Here is a 21,559-nt window from a genome sequence, read left to right as displayed (position 1 = left end):
GAAGAGAACCGCAGGTCTCTCGCCTAGGTTAGTTTAAGATAAATTATTGATAGCATTTCCAAGATATTTTGGAGTCTAGGTCCCAGAAAGCAGCCCCTACTCTCCTTTCCCTCCAAACTTAAATTATTCCAAATGCAAGTACCTGAACTAGAAGCCTTGTACTGTAAATATACACTGATCAGGAGCATGTGTCAGAAAGGAAAACAAAAACAACAGTGTATTGCGGGCCTTAGTCTGCATTTACTGAATTAAATGCCAAATATTTCTTTAAAGTGAAGGGCAAGACAGTCCAATTCACTGCTTTCAAAGATACTATCTGAAAATACCACCTTGTGGCATTTAAAAAAAAGAAAAAGCCAAATTCCTTTCAAGCAGGTAAAAAAAATTGTGCCATACTTCACCTGTATAATTTAAAGTGAGCAGGCTTAAATTTGCTTTTACATATATTCAAATGTGTGAAGCTTTTCCTGGTAGTATAGTAGTTCCTTTGAACTTCCCAGGTTCTCAGTAGCCTTCCCTTTAAATATAGAAAATACAATCTGATTATTCTCTTTTACATGAGGAGCCTGAATATGGCTTCTTGCTTCAAATCCCATTCATAATAAAAATATCTGTAAACACATGTAGCTTTTTTTAAAAGTGTCACAAAGTCCTTCCTTCTTTGCATTTATCCCTTCCTTGTATCTGTTTATTTTCCCACTGCATTACTGACCACATGAGGTGTGCTCAACATGTCTTCTTCCTGTACACAGCACTCACTGACTCAATCCCTCTGGACCCTGCCCTTTTATTTCAGAGCTCTCTCATCGCATCTCATTCCTTAATGGTTTGGAACTAGAGCAAAAAATATTCTAAATTACCAAATTACTTTTATCAGTAACACACACTCCCTTGCTTCTAAAGACTAATCTTAATAAAGCTAACTATCCTTTTGGTAATAAGTTATAACTAAGGACTTCAACTTTTTGACCTGAAGAGATCTGTACTGAAATTGTGCTGTCTGGGCTTTGAGATATAACCTCAGAGCTGAACCTCATTTGGAATTTGGCCAAAGATGTCTGGGGAGGTGAAGTCAAGTTGAATTAATGAAGTTTTTAAGACTTAAAGATAAACCTTAGATGTGATATCTTTAGAAATTCTGACCCCAGATGAATCAGATAAAACTCCTGGAATGGAAGTAATGTGGCTTTGTTCATTCAGCTTTGAAAAAGTCAGACATAGCTAACATCAATTTTGGAAGCAATTAATTTAATCCAGCAATTAAAAATGTTCAGGTCACATATCTCGGAGATTGAACGGTTGTGATTTCATGAAGCTTCTCTTCAGAAATCTTCACCTCAGCAATGGAAACATTTCTCTAAGCATTTCAAAATGTAACTCATGTGAAACCTACAATTTACTATTTCATACGGAATCTGTTCTTGGGCAGGCTATTTCCCCTGGCTTTTCCAGTTTTGGGGCCCATCACTTTTCTCAGTGGATCTCAAGCATAACAGCTTTGACACTGTCCTGTTTTCACCTGCAACTCAGCACAAAACTGCAAACTAACTGGTATCCTGACCCACAGTGCATTCCAAGGAAGGGCAGGTTTGAGCTGATGAAAGATTCTGCCATTCCAGCTGCATTGCCCTAAAACACAGCAGCCTCACAGGCACACAACTGGTTGCCAGGGTGATTTCATAGGAGAAAACACAGTAAAACTTCAGAATAATGTGTATCAAAGGTACTTTCTTGCTGCTGCCTTCCACGAAGAAGTTTCTCTCCTTTTTGGATAAACAATCATCCTGTGTCAGCTTCTTCCCCTGCCAGGATACTGATGAAATAAGCAGGAACTCCCAGCTCCTGCAGGACAGTTGCCACCAATCTGTAGCCCTGACTTAGCTCCATGCACAGGTGCAAGATAATCAGAAAACTCAGCTTCTCCATCTTAGAGAAAAGGCTTCAAAAAACAGTTTCAGTTTCACAGGCCAACTCCAAGGGCATCTTCTGAGTTCATGGCTAAACCAAATGTGTGAGAGAACCATAATAATGAGAAAAGTTACTCCTTCAGTGAAGGCACTAAAGTATCTAATTAACAAGTTATCAGTTTGCACTAGGACTTCTATTTATAGCATGTCTCAGTTCTCTGGCATGAACAGTCTGACTGTGCTCTCTCTCACAAAGTGAAGTGTGTCATGTGAGGCCGAATTACCCTGAGCAGAGCTCCCAGGCACCGCTGCATCCAGCAGCATGCCAGTGCTGTGGCTCAGCCTGCTCTGCCTGCCCAAAGCCAGGAGGAGCTGACACTTCAGGAGCCTAAGTCCCAGCCAGCATCAGCACAGGCTTAGCAGACACTGCCATCTGCATTCAGAAACATGTCAGAGGAGCCTGGAAGCAAACCTGGTAGGTGTAGCTTTCAGTCAGAGGATCACAGCATATATTTCATCAGGGATCATGAGAACAAGTTTAGGGTCCTGAGCACAAGGGAAAGGCCAGAGTCATCACTCCAGACATGCTAGTTTTCAACTTCCCCAGATTTCAGGGAACTTAGAAAAATTTGCCTCTGGAGTGAGCACCCAAACCAAAGAGTTGAAAGCCAGAAGTAACGCTCGAAGCATAAACACTCCTCTTCTGTAGCCAGTAGAGACAAAAGCCAAAATTTCCAAATTTAGAAGGATACAAGAAGTAACGTAAGTTGCTTTTGCATTTTGTATCTGTAATTTTTCACTCTGTCGTTGCCTCATTCCTGGTCTTCTCTCCTCTATTTTCCTCCTTCTCACTCTATTTTGTTTTTATTTTTGCTCCCCCAGGTATAATTTCCGAGGCTTCCGCTGGCTCCAGGCTATGATCTTTGCCATAGAAGAAATAAACAGTAGCCCAACTCTTCTTCCCAACATGACCCTGGGATACAGGATATTTGACACTTGCAATACAGTCTCAAAAGCCCTGGAGGCCACACTGAGTTTTGTGGCCCAGAACAAGATAGACTCCTTGAACCTCGACGAATTCTGTAACTGCTCAGAACATATCCCTTCCACCATTGCAGTTGTGGGAGCAACTGGCTCTGGCATCTCCACTGCTGTGGCAAATCTGCTGGGACTCTTTTACATACCTCAGGTATGCTTCCACCTCACTTTAGGTTACAGAAGTGGCCTGCTTCTCTACTCTGCAGAGATTAGTCAGAAATTGCTTAATATTTGCCATTTCCAAGAGCACTTTAAGGAGAGAAACAATAAATGAGGGGTGGGAGGGTGTCATTGTTATGATAGAGACGTGTCCTACTAGCACTTTGAAGTCCACAAATACAAAGGTTACTGAGCAGCCATAACAACATTTGGTCACCAGCAGCCTAGTCTAGGAGGACTGGAGTCCTCTAGAGTGGTTTTGTCTGTGAATACAGGTATTTTAGGTCAGTCCATGACAGTTGCCAGTCCTGACACCTTAATTGTGTCATTACTTCATAGTAGTGACTCTCTGTTCCAGTCCAGGTCCCACAGAGCCCAGTTAAGGCAGAGCTTCATCACTGCCTGCTGCTCTTTAGGTCTCTCAGCATCTCTGATCATTCAAGTAGGTGATTTGTAATGTTGTTGCTTATGCTGATCGATCTGTGGAGGTTTCTTCTGACCTGACCTGCCTTTCTATTGCCCTAGGGCATCCAAAATGTTTGTGAAATACTGTAGATATGCCCCTTGTCCCGTGGTCATCTGTGTGGTGATGTGGTTGTGCCAATTCCTGCGTCACAGCATCCTTCCAGCTGCATTCTGACTCTGCTGGAGCCAGTGCCAGCATCCCTGGTCCCATCCTTTTGTTTAAGAGGCTTGTTGATCTGCCAAGACCTTAAGCAAAGTACAAGGCTGGCTTAATGTTGTTGCTCTTGATTTTAGATTTCTACAGTGAAGTCAGCTTTGGAAAAAGTGCTTCATCTTATCCATTTAAGTGTTACCTTGTATAGCCTAACACTTCCAATCCCTCTTCCAAAATTAATAGAGGTGCCAGAGCTCACAAGAACCCTTATAACAAGATTGTGTCAGAATGTGCTCTCTGTCTGTCCTGAGAAATGTATCTTTGCTTCATCCATGGCTCCAATTCCCATCTGCACCACAATGAAGAAGGAAGGATTCTTGATTGCCCTGTGCACAGTAATATATCTTGTCTATTGAGTCTTACCAGTCTGACTCTTTTGCAGGAGTCTGAAAAATGGGACATTTGGTCTCTGAGCGGGCCAAGAGTGGTTTAAGCTGTGCTGTCTGGGTATTGACCAGAGTGGCATTGGAAGCTGGCATGTAATAAACACCCTGATGACAACTCATGGGGCATTGTTGATTTACACATCACATTGCCAGGTGAACAAGGGCAGCTGAGAAGGGTTGGTGAGTTCAACTTAATGTAAGAGATGTTTGCTGTTCTCAGACCTTGTCTTTAAACAGAGAATGACATTTGTCCTATGAGGCAGTAGCCTTATCTGGAGGTTGCAGAAAAGGGTAGATGTCAGGAGGTTCAGTTCTGGAACGAAGTCGCAGCCAGGTGGTTGAAGCATGACAATTGAAAGCAGATGTTGGGTAGAATTGTCACAGCCATTTACAGCAAGGCCATTAGCAAATCCAGGCTTATGAGACCCTGCATTTCAGTAGGAGCTGGAGGTGTATTTTTCAATTAATGCATGGCTCATTACTCATTCTGTTGACGTAGACACTAAAAATGTTACAACTTCTGTTTCTCAGTACCTCACCTCAGTGTCCCCTTACAGCACAGGTGGCAGTGGAACACGTTGCCTGTACCTCCTGGCAAAAGGTTGGTGAGGGTGAGAGTAGCCCTGGGTGAGAGCTGTCCAGGGGAGAGTACAGCTCTGTGAAAGGAGGATTTACTTCTGTGGCCCTTGAAACGGCACTGTGAGACCTCCTTTTCTTTCTTCTTGCAGAAACATTAAATAACAGACTTTAGGGAGAAGATAAGGTTTTTCTGTAAATTTCCACTTTGTACAAAATGAACTGTTTATAGAAGACTTCTTCAAATGAGAGTCAGTCCTAAAGAATTCAGATACTAATCTCAAAATGTGTTTTAGAAGTTCTCCAGATCTTTAAACTGTTATTATCTGGGGTTTATGCTTTTCTTCCTACTTTTAGATAATTCAAATTATATCTTTAGAGCATGTGGCAGCTGTTCTGATTAGGAAAATAAAATACTTCTTGATAGTTTTAGAAAAGGAAATAAAATCCAATTTTAACCATAAAACATGGTGGCTTATGAAGCATGGACTGCCCACTGGCTTCTTTGCTGATTCTGGCCAGCAGTCAGGAAACACTCCTAAAGTAGCATTACCATAACACTCCACAGGATCAAGGAGGCTGATATACATCACATTCTTATGTCAACTGACAGGGATTGTATATAAAAGGCACATGGTGTCTGATGGAACCTGTTTAAGGATGGGGATGGATGTCAAAGGTAAGGAGAGAAAGACAGAGTAGCTTTGGAAAGGCAATACCATGCTGCTGTCTCATGTCTGGTTCAGGATAGAGAAAGCCTGTGTTTTATCTTAATTCAGTGCATTGCCCTCATTTATCTAGATGGCACATTCTTTTTATTTATGGATTTGACAGAAATCTTTGCCATTCCTCCAATCTAGAGTCCATTTCTCTCTCCCTCAGATCCTTAACCTTGCAGGTGGGCACAAGCTGGCTCCAGCCTCTCGGGTCTGAGCAGCTGCTCCTGTATGAGTGCCTCTGTAGGATAGGCACAGCTAGTAGAACATGCAGGTCCCCAGAGTGGATCACCTGGCTAAGAAAATGTGGTTCCCAGGCTGATAGTGATGCTAGGTAAATGCAGGCAATTTATTTCAGGCATTTCACTTTATGGTGTGTTTTGCTTGTTTGCTGTGCTCTGACAGGTCAGCTATGCCTCATCCAGTCGTCTCCTGAGCAATAAGAACCAGTTCAAGTCCTTCCTGCGCACAATCCCCAACGATGAGCATCAGGCCACAGCCATGGCAGACATCATCGAGTACTTTCGCTGGAACTGGGTGGGAACAATCGCAGCTGATGATGACTACGGCCGGCCAGGGATTGAAAAATTTCGGGAAGAGGCAGAGGAGAGAGATATCTGCATTGATTTTAGTGAGCTCATCTCCCAGTACTCAGATGAAGAGGAGATCCAGCAGGTGGTAGAGGTCATCCAGAATTCCACAGCAAGAGTGATTGTTGTTTTTTCCAGTGGCCCAGATCTGGAGCCTCTCATCAAAGAGATTGTCAGGAGAAACATCACTGGCAAGATCTGGCTGGCAAGCGAGGCCTGGGCCAGCTCTTCTCTAATAGCCATGCCAGAGTTCTTCCGTGTCATCGGCAGCACCATCGGGTTTGCACTGAAGGCAGGACAGATCCCAGGCTTTCGTGAGTTCCTGCAGAAGGTGCATCCCAAGAAGTCCCCCAACAATGGCTTTGCCAAGGAGTTTTGGGAGGAGACATTTAACTGCTATCTCCCTGATGGGTCAAAAAATTCTCCTGCGTCAACTTCCTTCCACAAGGGCCATGAAGAGGGGCTGGGAGCTGGAAATGGAACGTCTGCCTTCCGACCTCCGTGCACAGGGGATGAGAACATCACTAGTGTGGAGACACCATACATGGACTACACACACTTGCGGATATCCTATAATGTGTACTTGGCCGTATATTCCATTGCCCATGCCTTGCAGGATATTTATACCTGTACCCCTGGGAAGGGACTCTTCACCAACGGGTCCTGTGCAGACATAAAGAAGGTGGAGGCATGGCAGGTAAGCCCTGTGCAATGTACCTGTAGAAGGAAAGACAAGCTGTCCCAAATGCCCTTTAGGGTACCTTTCATAATTCTGGGTCTCAAACACAGCATAAGGCTCCTGGGATGCAGTGTGTGATGTGTCTGAGGTAGGTGCATGCACCCACCCCACAGGGAATGTAAGTTAGGTTGGGCTAGGTCTGCAGTGAAAAGGGCTTAAACCAGGTTAAATTTTCTTGCATTTGCTGCGGGCCGAAAGTGCACACACAGACAATTACCACAGCCTGGCTGACGCAAGGTAACTTGATCATATATTGAGCCTTACATAAACAAGAGGGCCTGGGTAGAACACATAAACAAAGAAAACAGTTTTTAGAGTTCATTTTCTTTGGCAAGCTTTATATCTTTTGCAATCCCACAGCAATTTTCCATACAGGCTGTATTTTTTTCCTCACAGTTTTAAGCTTATATAGGATGAAACTAAAGATGATTGAGTAATGAAGGAAAATAATGTGTGGCTCTTGGGCAGAAAATAGACAGCTGCTTTGATTTGGCAGTGGTATTTGTGAACTGATGAAATTATACTAATGACTTGGTCCAATTTATCCATTCACCCATTCATTCAATGCATTTTGCCCACCGGCACATGGATCACATTCTGGAATTTTGTCTTCTGATCCTTTATGAATACTCTCTACCTTACAATGTGTTTGATCATGCTATGCAATGTGGTATTCACTTTGTGATTTTTATTTCTACTGTCTTCTTAACACAATTAACATGAGCTATCAAATGATGATGTGTCAAATATATAGCAAATTTTGTCTGCCTCATTCTGGTTGTCACAAAATGTTTGAGCCCAAACATGCCTGACATCAGAACAACTCAGGTGAATTAAGGGAGGATGGCCTCCCCAGTTGCAAGGGGTTGTTTTCCTCTCTTTGGGATAGTCTAACCAAAACAAAGGCTGTCCTTGCCACAAACTGCAGATGTCAGATCACGTTCACATATGGGAACTGCAGTTTGGTTCCTGTCTAGTCACAGCTAACTCAAAAATATCAGTCAGATCAAAGTAAAAGACTTTTCCTTGATATTTATGGGAAACTTGCACTGCTCTAGGTGCCTGAATAGGTTTAGCAAAACCACTTTACTCTGAGGTGATGAGTGCAAGGTTTGACCCTGTTTTAGAGGAATCCTGCAATTGCTGACTGTCTCCAAAGTTTCTGTGTTTCAAAGCTATTCCGCTCTTCAGGAAAATACTAGCAGAAATGGGTAAGTCACAGACAGATCTAGCTTTCACTGTTGCTAGAAAAAATTATCCAGAATAAATGTAGTTTAATTCATTACTTTCTGCCTTGTCAGCTTGGAAAGTCAAGATGGATATTTGTGCCATTGCTAAGTAAAATAATGTGTTTGTTGAAGATTCCATGGTTGGGAAGAATGACCTCTCATTTCTGTGTTGCTTGTCAGGTGCTGAAGGATATACACATCAAAATGTAAAGCATCCTGCTGATTTAGGCATTTGGATAGACATACCTGCCCGAGAGAGGGAATCAGCATCAAGAAGGAGTATGTAGAGAATAACTCCACTGGGCAGGAATAGAGAGTGCTACCAAGGAACAGGCTATACTTATAATGACCACCATTATATGGTGGCTTTCAAGCCTACTTGTGCAATTTTTTCACTTTGTTTCAAAATCAAACACATAAATAGCAGGTAAATGCCAAATTCGTGTGCACACCTACTTCATACCAGATATTGCAGCTCATTGCCTTCAGGAAGCTTTCCTTAGCCCTGGGGGTAATGAGTTCACCTCACAAACATGCAGCCTCCAGCATTTCCAGAGTGGTTTTCTGACAACTGCACAAAAGAAAATCTTTCTAGTAAAGTCACTCTCATTTGCAGTGGTACTTCTGCCAGTGTTCACTGCTTGCTCCCTTTCTCAGAGTCAGGTCAGGGTTTTCCTAATGGGGAGTGACCTGAGAGAGCCAGGACAGTTAGGAGGCCCCCATACCTGTGACTGGAGGGCAGCTGCTCATGGTGTGTGCAATTACTGGCCAGGTGCTGTGTGGTACAGATAAAGTGAACCTGCTGAACTTGTGGTTCCATTAGCCTGAGCTCCTGTCTGGAGCAGCCCTTGCCAGCAGGGTCAGTGCCTGGGGAGCAAAAATGATACATTCCACAATTTAATTATGTACCATTTCATTTTATTGCCTTTCAATGGTGTTATCCTATTAACATATATGAGTTTTTATTGTTGTTTGCTAATTGCTAATTTTATGTACTTATAACACAAATCTTTTGGGGGATGTGTTCTGTATCATTTGCGTAGGATACTTGTGCAGGTCCGTATATAAATCCAGGATTTTTACCTCAGTGATCAGTTCATTTGAAATGGACAACCTAGCACAAGTCACTGTGAGCTGGTTAAAATAAACCAAGTTCTCCTATTAACAATCTACCATCTATAGTTTAAGAAGGCTCTGGGTGCGTTTCAGCAGGTGGACCCCAGGATTTTTGTCTCCTAAGGTGAAATATCAAATACTAACTTTCATGTCTACTTATTTATAGCTGCATGTTTAAGAAACCATTTGCTTATTTTCTCTACCTGGTCAGTGATCTGTGACAGATCCTGTCCATAAACCCCATCTTGCTTCCTTCTGTTTTACCAGTGCCAAGCTGGCTATGGACATTCCCTGTGGAGATGGGAATCTCCACTGTCTGGCTGCCCAACATGTTCAGAGATGCAGGCACAGGCAGAGCTGGTGAGCAGGCAGGACAGCTTCCAGGCTGTGCCCAGAGGAATCTGTGCCATTCATTCCACATACAGAGCTAGCCTGGGAATTCAGAATCCTTTATCTGAAAATGCAGCAGCTGGCACTGCAGAAAATTGCAGATTTTATTAGGATGTCTGTGCTGCCCTTATTCTGAGTGATCTGAGCTGTCTTAAGAATCTACACTGCTGCAAGGCAGACGATAATCGAGGTGCACACCTTTGCAAGATGCCTACAAAGATGGTGTTGTCTGTGTGTGCCATTGTTGTGTCCTGCACAATATTGAACAAGATCAGATCAGTTACTTCTTTTGGCACTGTTCTGTTCAGGTAACAAAAAGGTGTGGGGCAATCCCGAACAAAATGTATAAATTCTGTCACTTTGGGGAAAGGCAAAATTTTACAAAAAGCACTAAGAGTTTAAGTGCATGGGTGGAAATAGTACAGCCGAAAAAAATCCTCCTAAAGACTTCCAATACCTCTGGCTGTCTCAAGACCACTCTCTTCTGCTGGGGGTTATGACATTTTAGGAGACCAGATTGAGTAGAGCTAATTCTGTGTGTTGCTCTGGTTCGTGGATTTGCCCACCCCAAACACAGGCTCTCCCATAAACTACGGAATGGAAGTGTGAAACTACGGAATGGAAGTGTGAAGTTATGGCAAGATGTGGGATACAGGCTGAGAACTGCTGTGCTGATGCTGCCTCTTAGTCAAAATTCCCTGCATTTTTGGCCTGCTTCTCCATAACTGCTTTAACAATCTGGTTTTGAAGCCCTTTTTTCTTAATATCTTCCGTGATAAGATTTCTCAAGTCCCTCAAGTTCCTTCATTTTGTAAGTCAAATAGCTCGTGAGGCTATTTCTATGGTCATTTCTAGGAAAAAGTCCATCTGATCCTTTTTCAGTTCCCCTCTGATCATTCACAGGAGCCTCTCTGGTGTCTCTCTCCCACTACAAACACTGTGTGGTCGTGAAAAAAAGAGGGAGAAAACTAGTAGGGAATCCTAATCTGTCCTTCAGAACCAATATTTCCTGCTTCATATTATTTCTGTATGAGAAGATGAACTTGTCTTTTCTTCAGACTGAGGTCACTCAGTTTCTGCCCTTTCATTTGGATTCTAGATGAGCAGCTGCTGGACCTCTCTTTGTGTCTTGCAGTAAAAGCATCATGATTAAATGGGGAAGACAGGCTCCCAAGGATCTCAGAAGGCAAAGGTGTGCAGTTACAGGGTCACTGAGCAGAGCATCTTTGGGTTGACTCCCAGACAATTTGCAGGTTGCTGTTACACTGGAGGCTTTGAACTTTGGCATGACTGAAAAATAAGAGTTCTTGTAGGCACCAAGGCAAAGCACAGTGCAAGGGCTGAAAAATGTGTTGTGCTAATGAGTCGCAGGTTAGAGACATGCCTGTGTGTATTATTCTATGCCTGGAAATCTGGCTGACCTCAGACTCAGTGAAAAGCTGCCATATGCTGTTCCACAAAATAAAAACAAATACAAATTGGCTTCGCCTAGCAACACCGAAAGTCTTTTATTACAGTTGTGCACCTCCCAGCCAACAGTTTCTTCCTCAGTGCTGGTGATGAGCATTGTGAAGAGGTAAAAATGTATTGGTGCCTTCTCCAGCTTTACATTTCAGCTTGAAATGGCTGGCTGGAAATTGATAGTACAAGGCTTTATAGAAGTAAATAATGCCTTAGATGACATTGACCTTTGAGCCTAATGGCTTATCTAATCAATTTTTGTGTCTATTAAACTAGAGGCCTGTCTGAACAACACAAAACCAGTTGATTTGTGGTATATGGAATTAAACAGTATCAGAACAGCTATTGGCCACAGCTGGTGGGAAAATCAGTTATTTGGGAAGAATCACAAGGAAAACAGAGGAAGCTGTTGAATGTAAGGCAACTGCAAAACCTTGCCTACTCTGCATTACAAATGAACTGGAGATGTATTTGCTGTGAACAGAAGGCAGGAGGTGTGCCATTGTTGTGGGAGAGAGAATTGAGAGGGACACAACTTGAGCCACACACAGAAATATGGGGGTCAATAGAGCAAACACAGCTATTTCCTCACCAGGGCAATAACAGACAATTGCTTATTCATCAGTTTGAAGATAACAACTTGCCAGCAGCTGAGAGCATCAACTAAGCAGACAATAGATGGAGTATTATTTAGTCATCTCTACAGCTAAAGGGAGAAATACACCAGTAGAAACTGTGCTGGGAAACGATTGCTCTGACAAGGCTGCTAGAAGAAGGGTGAATGAACTGCATGCATACAACAAAGGACTTATGGTAATTAATTACTAAGTAAAGAATGGCTGAGATTCTTCTGAACTGGGGTAGTATGGACTGCCTGATGACCAAACACACAGTATTTTTGTCTGCCCCCAAACACATTGAATTTTTCATAAAAGTCACTTTTAATACAGTCATTTGTGCACTGCTTTAAAACAAAAGCTTGTTTGAAAATAACGTTCTTATATTTATGAAGCTCATTTATGAAGTACTTCTGTCAGATGGGGAAAAGTCAGTTTTTCAGCCTATAGTGGGAATTTTAGGGAAGGCTCCATTAAATGCTCATATAATGTGTCTCTGCAGAAACTTCATTATAACAATTATCCCTTGAATTACCAAGATGTCAGACACCAGTATCTGTTACAAAGACACAGCATGACTTTGTTGCACAAAAGGATGTAAAACTTCTTCCAGGACTGACCTTTCCTAATGCTGCTCACAAATGGAGCTGGTGACAAAGGGGATCTTGAGAGCTTCCTAGAGGCAATCACAAAGTGGGATGAGGAAACAAGTGGATATATAAAAAATTTGCATTTGTCCCAAGGTAGGGTTGAAGCTAACTTCAAAGGCAAGATAATCATAGCATAGTTTATTATTTCATTTCTTTATGGCTAGTCAGCTATCTTCATAAACGCTTTACTAACCAGTCACAGAGTTTTATCCCTAAAGGGAACTTTCATACACTATGAAGAACTGGTATTGCTCCACACAGAAGTTAGGAGGAATGAGAAAAACTTACTTTTTATGGTGACCCTTTTGCCTTGTAGAATTATAAGAGTGATCTTCCAACCGGGCTAGAAGCAATACTTCGCTCTGAAAAGACTTTTACCGATGTCTCTAGGAAGAATGACATGAATGACTGGAGAAATCAAGTCTCGACGTGAGATATCTTTGCTGGCCAAGACTTGCACTGATAGAGGAAATGGAAAAAACAGATTTAAACCAGTAGCCAAGTAGAACATGTGCCCAGACACAGTAACTGAATCCCCTGGAACTTTAGTTGACCATTGATAGGACCTATGACTGTGCTTGCCCACTCTGAATGTCTGAAACATTTGCATGAGTTCAATTAACTCACTGTGACTATAGGAAACTTTGGGACTCTCCCCCACCCCTCCCCTTGGATAGTACTGCTTGAATAGATAATAAATAAGCATTGAACTCAGGTTTCATGAATTACCATGGTTTTGTTAAAAGAAATGGCACCTAGAGTGCAGAATCTGTTGGTTCTCATTCTAACAAAGAGCTTACCCAAGCAGTGAAGTAATTCATCCTATAGCTCCAAATAAGAAGGAATTTACAGTCTAAAGCTAGGACTTTCTCATGGCCTAGAGAGCAGCACAGTTCTTCAAAGCAGTATCAGCTGTGCTCTGTGCAGGATGCAGTTTCAGACCTCGCTGGAGCTTTGAAGAGACTGATCCATAAAGGGTTGTTTGAGGAAAGCAACACCAAAGGGCTGTAAAGGGACACATCTACACAATTGTTCTCTCTGCACAGCTGTGTAGGGATGGCATTAAACACCACCCAGAAAAAAAACATTTTGATCAGACTTTTTTTACACAAGACAACATATGTGAATTATACTGCTTGAAAACATCCAGCACTTGAACCTTTGGATGTAGCTTTAATAATAGGACAATTTTTAATGTATTATTTAATATTAAACTTAAATTAATAAAAATATCTCTATCTTAAGCTGTCATATGGTTCACTATAACAGTTATTGTGCAGTATGGTGATGTCCCAAGAGCATTAAAGCATCCTTTACTCAGTTAGGACTCCTGCCAGTAGATCCTTCACCCTTAGTACACAGCAACCTAGGCTATTGTACCCAATGGATACATTTTATATTTGCTGCAAGTGAAAACCAAAGCAATTATAGCATTAAGTCTAGACTAACTGGCCCTGATTTTTTTTCATGCCATGGCCGTAGGTAAAGACAGGAGCATCCAGCAAAAAATAGCATCTATCAGCACTGACACTTAGGTTTCATTGTACCTGTACAATTGCCTTTTTCTTTCCAAAGACCATCTCTCTCCACAAAACCTCAGCAGAAACCTAAAACATGTTCAAATGGAGTCACTTCCCAAATGATCATGCAGTTTGAAATCCTTTAATCTATAATTAATTATGTAAATTTATGCCACGTTCAGGAAAGTAAGTCATCTTGATCCAGCTAAAGGCTGCTCCATATCAGATACAAAACCTAGGTATTTCACTTCTGAAGGGCTGTGTTTGACAGCCAAACTTGTGTTTAGCAAGATTTATTTTCCCCAAAGACATGCTGACTAGTAGACCTTTTTTTTAATTAGTATGATCCATGGCAGGCCACGTCTCTTGTCACAGATCATGTCTGATTTCCAGTTGGGATTTACTGACCTTTAGTTTCATTGGTCCTTACTTGGGCTTGCTTTATTAGATTTAAAAGTCGAGATGAGGTTATGCATCATTTTTCTCCATATAATATTTATGCACATTGATCAAATTATTCCTCGGTCTTACTTTGGTAATTTAAACAGAGTGGGCTTTTACTCATAAGGTATGTTTTCTGCCTTAGTTCTGTACCTTGTCCATTCACTCATCTCTCTTTTTGGCATGTATTCAGTATTCCTTCAACAGACTCAGCTCAGCCAGACAGTGAAACAAATTCCACATTTGCATACTCCTATTACTTCCTCATTTGTAGGAGCACTGAGCCTTCCATGCCACCATGTGCAATGGAAAGGTCACATTTAGTTGCCAGTAATACTTTGCAGCAGGTGGTACCCTTCCTGTGCCTGGTGTGAATTCCTTATGCCTTGATGCATAACCCTGAATTTTGCTGTATTAAACACAGATGTTTGAAAGCAATCTGAGGGGAAATGCTTTTTCTTGAATATTATTTACTATTACCTTAATCCATGAATTTTCCGCAAATTTTCCCAGCAGTGCTTTTGTAGCTGCTGCCAGGGTACTGATGAACATATTGGGAAACAGTGAGTTGATTACTGAGGCTGGAGGAATTCCCCATGAACTGATGATCTGCCTCTGTTGATATCTGTTGGGCAATTCTTGATCCATGTTACATGAAGTATATAAAGCTCAGTTATTTCACTTCTGAAGGGATATGTCTGTCAACTCAACATGAATTTAAGATCTGTATTCCTCAAATGTTACTAGGTGGCAGCAATTATGTTTTAGTCCTATTGTTTTGTATTAATTGCTCCTCAGCCCTAAACTCTTGTTTTCCACTATTTTTCCTGTGATTCATGTCAGGCTAACCAGCATTTAGCTTCAGAGGACTTCCCTCTGCCTTTTACAGTATTGTCTTTTCTTGGCAGCTGTTGAAGCAACCCTTTTTGTTGAAGGCTGACACTGAGCAGAACTCTGGACACAGTGTTGGGAATGCATTGCACTTGCAGGTTTAGCAGAAAGGTGCACTTGCAGGTTTAGCAGAAAGGTGGATTGGGGTTGCTGTGGAATAAGATTAGATAGCATATTGACTTTGTCATTCAAAGGCAGTGGCATTTTTATGTGTATATCATAAACCTACTGTATTAGTGCTCTCTTTATTGCTCATGGACTGCTGTGATGAACTGTCTGGTTCTGTCAGCCTTTTAGATCCAATTTAAATTGCTCAGGCTGCCCTCTAATATCTCTTTAAGGACTTTCTACCTCAGTTAATGTCACATTATGGCTCCAAAACAAGTGCCCTTGAGATAAGAATGTCTGTGATTTTTTTTTCTGATAGCAAGGGTACTAACACATCATTCATTTATCTTTCCTGCTCCTCCTCAGCTCTGTCTTCAGCATTTTCAAACTCTTTAGCTGTCTCTTACAGCCTTAATGTCATGAAGATCTGCCATACATGACACCTTTCAAGTCTAATATGTTCAAGGAACTTCTTATACATTGCCTGGTGATTTTTTTCTTCTTTGTTCTCCAGGATTTTTTATGTTCTGCTTTCTGTCAATAGAACACGTGTGTTTTCCAGTCTAATTTGGATGTTCTGTGTTGTATTAGTGCTTTTAGAGCCCACCATAATAAATACTGCTATTTGAGCTCTATTTGTATGATGAGGATGGCAACATATCATTACTCTTTAATTAATGAGATTTTATTTTAATGAGCATGGACAAAATTCTGACTTGATAACAGGTTTATCATGCATATGGTACTGTCAGTCCTTTCCTCTAGCTTGTCCATGGATCTTTTCCATTCTGTGGAGCTCAGAGGCCTCCATCATCACTGTTCTGTGCTTGTACAGCAGAGACTAGTCAGAAGCCTCCTTGATTTTATATAGCATTATATCCTGCATCTAGGGGTTTTCCACAGACTTTATTTTTCATTTCACTACTATAATTTTTGTCCTGATTCATAGGAACTGAATTAATGCTCACAGAATTTAAGGAGGGGAGAGGTGCTGTCACTTCAGTCATTTCTCCCCAGAAGAAACCTACTGCAGTCAGTAGATCAGATTAAGTCTGTTTGGTATGACACTGAACTGGGACTGAGGCTACTCCTGATGCCCTTACTCCTGAAGTTGCCTGTAGGAAGGATTTCTTTTGGACTGTAGGGAGCTAATACTATACTATCATGCTTTGGGCCATACAAATATGTTGAGGTACCATCATATAGCTGGATCTTAATTTAAGACAGAAAAAGGGAAAATGTTAGAGGTAAAGGAATATTTTGTCATCTCCTTTCTACTCTAGAGCTAATCAAATTCACTAATAGCAGTTAATGGAAATTTCACTGTCCAAACCAGCATTTTGACAGGTTCAAAATGAATTGTTTCTGCTTTTTCCCCACTAAAATAAAAGTAACTACAGTTAAAAGAAGAACTGTCATTTGAAGGTCATGCTTTTGAGTTTGACTTTAAAAAATATGTTTGTACTGAAATCCATTTGACTGGATTTCACACTTCTTTTTGTAAATCATTGGTCACACTGGGTGAAATCATTATTCTTTACCACAACACACCTATGTGAGGTGCTGTTTACTACCAGCTAAGCATTACACAGTACAGGCTCAGGACTGGTGTTCTATGGACAATTGCATTTAGAACTGTACGTGACAAATATCCTAGTCCCATCCTTGCTGGGTCCTACAACTTCCTAACTGATGGTTAAATCAGTCTGGAAAAGCAGCCATGCAATGCCAAATTGTTGCAAGATTATTTCTTGATTCCTTTGGGAACCTCTGTGACTCATCATACAAGTCTTTTAGAAGCATTTCAGACTCAGGTTTGCAATGGAATTGGGGGATCTGCAACCACCAGCAAATACCAAATGGTTTTTTCTGACTTGTGCAGCCTCTGTTATGAAATCCACTAGGTTTGGGCTTTTGATTTCTCTCTGGACACCTTTGTAAATATGGTACTGTGGTAAATCTGATCCTAAATCAGATTAGTCCCATTTTATATCAAATCCCATTTAGAAATCTTGCCTTTGATATTCTTGGTTTAAGTTACTTGCTTCTACTGCTGCAGTAGTAGCTATTAATTTGTTCATTTTGTCACCTTTCATTGGCAAGAAAGCATCAAAGCTGCTGCAGTTTTTAAGCAGCAGAGCAGGGTCACTTGGTTGCTGTTGAGAACACCACATAATCTGACCCATCAAGCCCAGTTACAGGCAGTAAAACTGGTCGTTGTCTTAGGAAACTCTAGGCTTCACCAGCTTCCAAGCAGACTAAGCACTCACAGCATAGAACAAGACAAGGGAAGCACCAGGCACCCTCCTCTGAGCAGCAAGTGAGGGTATTTCCAATGCAGTCACATGAGTTGCTTTCTCTCCCAATTTCTTCAAGTTTCTATTGGAGATCCTGCTTCCCTCTCACAAAGAAAGGACATGATGTATACATGGGTCCCCATGTGAACACCAGTGCCACCCCTCCTCAAGGAGAGGGCACTGGTCAATGGAAGAGGCAGAAAGAGATCCAGTCTGCATCTGCCTAGGGATCATATCCTCGACAGAAGCAGAACAGAACCAGTTACCAGTATACAATACGACAATCAGCATCTCGTCATGTCAGCTGGATGTCCTGTACTTCTCTGAAGACCTGAATAAGGTCAGTTGCCTTTGCAGGGACAGGGTCTCTGCTTCTGTGAGAATATATCACCTCTTTCCCACAAATCAATACATGTGTCATAAATAATTAAATAAACCCATGTTTTCATTTCTCTTGAAATGGAAGACTGACTGTCCAAGAGCTATCATCACCACCTATGGACCTCTTTTATCTTCATTTAGTTTAGTTCTTCTTTTCTGATCAAATGGCTAGAACTAACAGCTTTTTCCTGTTAGTAAGTTTCCTAGAACTAACAGTACAAGAGGAGATTTGTACTATTGGCACTATATTTTCAGTATCATTTTTTTCTTACTTTCATATCCTAATATTTTGTTTGCTCTTCCCGCTGCATAAGGCACAGAGTGTTTTTACTGAGCTGCCTACAATAATGAACATGTCTTTGTCTTGAGCGGTTAGTTAATTTTCTTCCATAAAGATTATGAATAGCCTAAATTATTACTTCTAACATATGGCACATTGGTTTTGTCATACACATTTAATTGTGTTATCCACTGACCTTCCTAGCTTTACAAGGAAATTATTTGGTTCTTATCAAAGCATAACAACATTGAATGTTCTTGAGTTATTCTCAGGCTTCACACAGCTATTCTTGAGTATTGAATGAACTCTTGCTTTCATTCTGTTTTTCAATTCAGTGCAGATCTAGCATTTCACCAGAGCTGGGATGTCCATCCCAACTGCCAATCAATTCCTGGCTGACCATCAATTCCTCTCTCTTTGACACCAGCCCTTCTTCCAGAGTCTCTCTCCTTTTGTTCATCTGCTCTGTTACCAGCCTGACAGTTTCAATCTTGGAGTACAGCCCAGGCCTTGCACAGTAGGCAAGGCGCTGACTCATTTTCATTATTTTAGTATGAAGTGCTCAGTATTCCAACAACACACCAGGCACTTCTTGTGCATGAAGCTGGATGAGTGTAACAGGGAGACGTCCAAATTTTTTGTGAGGTATTTGCAGTGAGAATCACAGCTCTACGCCTGGGTACTTTCCAGCTTGTCCACCTCAGTTACCCTTATAGAGATAAAAAGTATTAATAGTCAGTTCTTTAGAGAAACAGAAACCAGTCTGCTTAGGTGGAATCTGGTCACCAGAGATAGGACCTAAGGGAATGGCCTGAAGTTGTGTCAGGGGAGGTTTAGATTAGATATTAAGAAAAGGTTCTTCACCCAGAGGGTGACTGGGCACTGGAACAGGCTCCAGAGAGCAGTGGTCACAGCACCAAGCCTGACAGAGTTCAAGAACCATTTGAACAACACTCTCAGGCACATGGTGTGACTCTTGGGGTGTCCTGTGCAGGACCAGGAGTTGGACTTGATGATCCTTGTGGGTCCCTTCCAATTCAGAGTATTCTATGATTCTGTGAATGTAGCAAGTGAGGCAATGAATCACATCTTTCACTGGCTGAAGAATTCCGTTATCTTCTGGACAGCCTTTGGAAAAAGGTGAGATTAATGGTATTGGCATATTCTGGCACCTTGGTTTTAAAAACAACATCAGCACTACATGCTGTCCCTCTTGGTGTACAAAGGGCAGCAGGGAAGGAGGGGAGGTTATAGAGGGGAAGAACAGTTCAGCTGCTGCTGGCAAGAAGAATGCTTTGGACAGAAGGGTGAAATTCATCTTGCCCTGATTCAGGCTTCTGGAAACAGGTATTACTGACACAAGAGGCCAGGGCCAGCACCTTCCTGCCTGCTCAGTACCTGTGTGTCTGAACTGGTTGATGCTGTGATAACAGCACTGCCTTTCAGAAAGCCCAAGAGCTGACCCTACATAAAAAATGGGCAGAACAAGATATTGCAAATTAGAGAATGCAGCAGGAATTAAGGATTTGATACAGAAAGTAAAAACTTGAGTTTTCTAGCCTGTAAACAAAGATTGACACATAGGTATTTGAAAGTGAAAGAAAGAAAGAAAAAGAAATCAAAAACTATTGCTTCAGACAACATTTCTCTTAAAGTATTTTATGAGTGGCTCTTTCAGAACTGACTCTGGGTATAGTTCCTTGTGATACTTGACCAGTGGCAAAATCTAGGTCCTGTGCACCATGACTCCTGGCCCAATGCAATACTTGGTCTCCCAAATCCTTACACCTGTTACAGCATTATGAAGGTATCTTCTCCATGTGCTTGATGAAAGACCCAAAACAAGAGAGGAGATTGGGCCCTCTGCAAGTCAAAGTGGAAGTCAGGACTTACCATCTTGAGGACAGTTGCCAGCTTTTCATCTTCATTCACACTGAGCCCTGAATGTGGTATTGTTGGCTGCTCTCAGCATGGGCACTCTACCAAACCAAAGAGAAAAGCATCTAGTACCTATCAGTCCAGAACTGTTGTACAGGCCTGAAGAGAAATAGGAAGACAGAAATTAAAATTTAAGCATGGGAAAACACACGTTAATTGTCGAGACAGGATTGTTTGCAACTGTGTGTTAGGAGGGGGTTTTGTTCGTCTTTTATGGTGACAGACACCTATAATGTGCCCATGTTCTCTTCCATTGCAGGACCATTTGACCTAGGGAGGAAACACATTAGAAAGAAACTGCAGAAAGAAGCCAAGGATATTAAACCTTTGACAGTATATGGAGACTAGTTAAGGACCTGCCACAGTTGAGACAGAGTAAAGGAGAGCCCATAGCACACTTGGATACTGACGTTTACTTAAGAATTAACAAGACTACAACTTTAACTGCTTGATATCTCACACACTTTTGCTTTCCCCACAGTGTTACATCACCAGGTCTCACCTTCCTTTCCTGGTAGGGACATGGTGGAGGTCTGTCAAGGTGAAAGTTCTCAGTTTATGCTGTGCAGCTCCTCTCAGTTGCCTTTCTCAAGCATTACTGGCCAAGGTTACTGAGCATCCCCAACATTTGTCTCCACACATCTCCTTCATCTCCAGGATCTTGCCCTACTTCCAGTGTTTTTCATGCAAACATGATCTTCACTTTCTTGTTTCTAGCCCTGAGCCCTAGGTTTTTGTTACAATCAGCCTCTTAACTGGTGGATCTGTCTCCTATCTTGTTACTAATTGGAGTATTTAGGACATGCCACTATTGCTTAGTCCAGCTGCTATCAAAATGTACAACTAGTCTGTGGCTTGTGCTTCAGAGGAAAGCTCGAAGTTCAGCTTTGGGCATGCATGTGCACACAAAACTCTCTATCTGACAGCATCGAAAATTTTAAATGGATGTATTTGCCTGCCACCAGCCTCAATACTAGTGACAGAACGTGAGTGTATACTGCCAATCAAGAAAAGGGGCAGAAAGAAGATGGCAAGGCAAAACAAAGGTATTAGGTAGCGTTCGTAAAAAGTGAGACAGCATCCTTCAAATAACTGAGTTATGTCCACTGAGTAAAATTGGAAGATTCATAAACTCCAGCAGATTAAATGTAAAAATAAAATAAGGCAGGCCAGAAAAAAACAAATAAGCCACATCCTGAAATGGGGTAAAAGCTCATAAATCCTATTAACATTTCAGGAGTAGGATTGTCTGTTGAGCCATAGATTATTACAGCAAAAGACAAGATAAGGCCATAACAGAAAAAAAAGTGTGTTCCTCATGGACAAACTTAAGAAGGTTTAGTTATTTATGGGAGACTTTTAGAGGATCTGTCTAATTCATCTGACTGTAGAAGAAACTGTGTAACACAAAATGAACCTTGATACTTCAGGGCAAGTGAACAATATTCAC

General features: G+C 41.6%; 1 protein-coding gene across 1 annotated transcript in view; it reads left to right on the top strand.

Annotated features, from left to right (window-relative positions):
- Positions 1-21,559, top strand: part of CASR (calcium sensing receptor) — a 41,612-nt gene that overhangs the window by 5,726 nt on the left and 14,327 nt on the right. Inside the window, exons 2-3 of the mRNA XM_066341182.1 lie at positions 2,790-3,096; positions 5,867-6,748. Of these exons, the coding sequence (XP_066197279.1) occupies positions 2,790-3,096; positions 5,867-6,748 (1,189 nt within the window). The remainder of the gene's footprint in view (positions 1-2,789; positions 3,097-5,866; positions 6,749-21,559) is intronic.

The sequence above is a fragment of the Sylvia atricapilla genome, chromosome 2 (genome assembly GCF_009819655.1).
Source record: "Sylvia atricapilla isolate bSylAtr1 chromosome 2, bSylAtr1.pri, whole genome shotgun sequence".
NCBI lineage: Eukaryota > Metazoa > Chordata > Aves > Passeriformes > Sylviidae > Sylvia > Sylvia atricapilla.
Note: the sequence above shows the minus strand (reverse complement) of the source record. Positions and strands in the feature narration are given on the sequence as shown.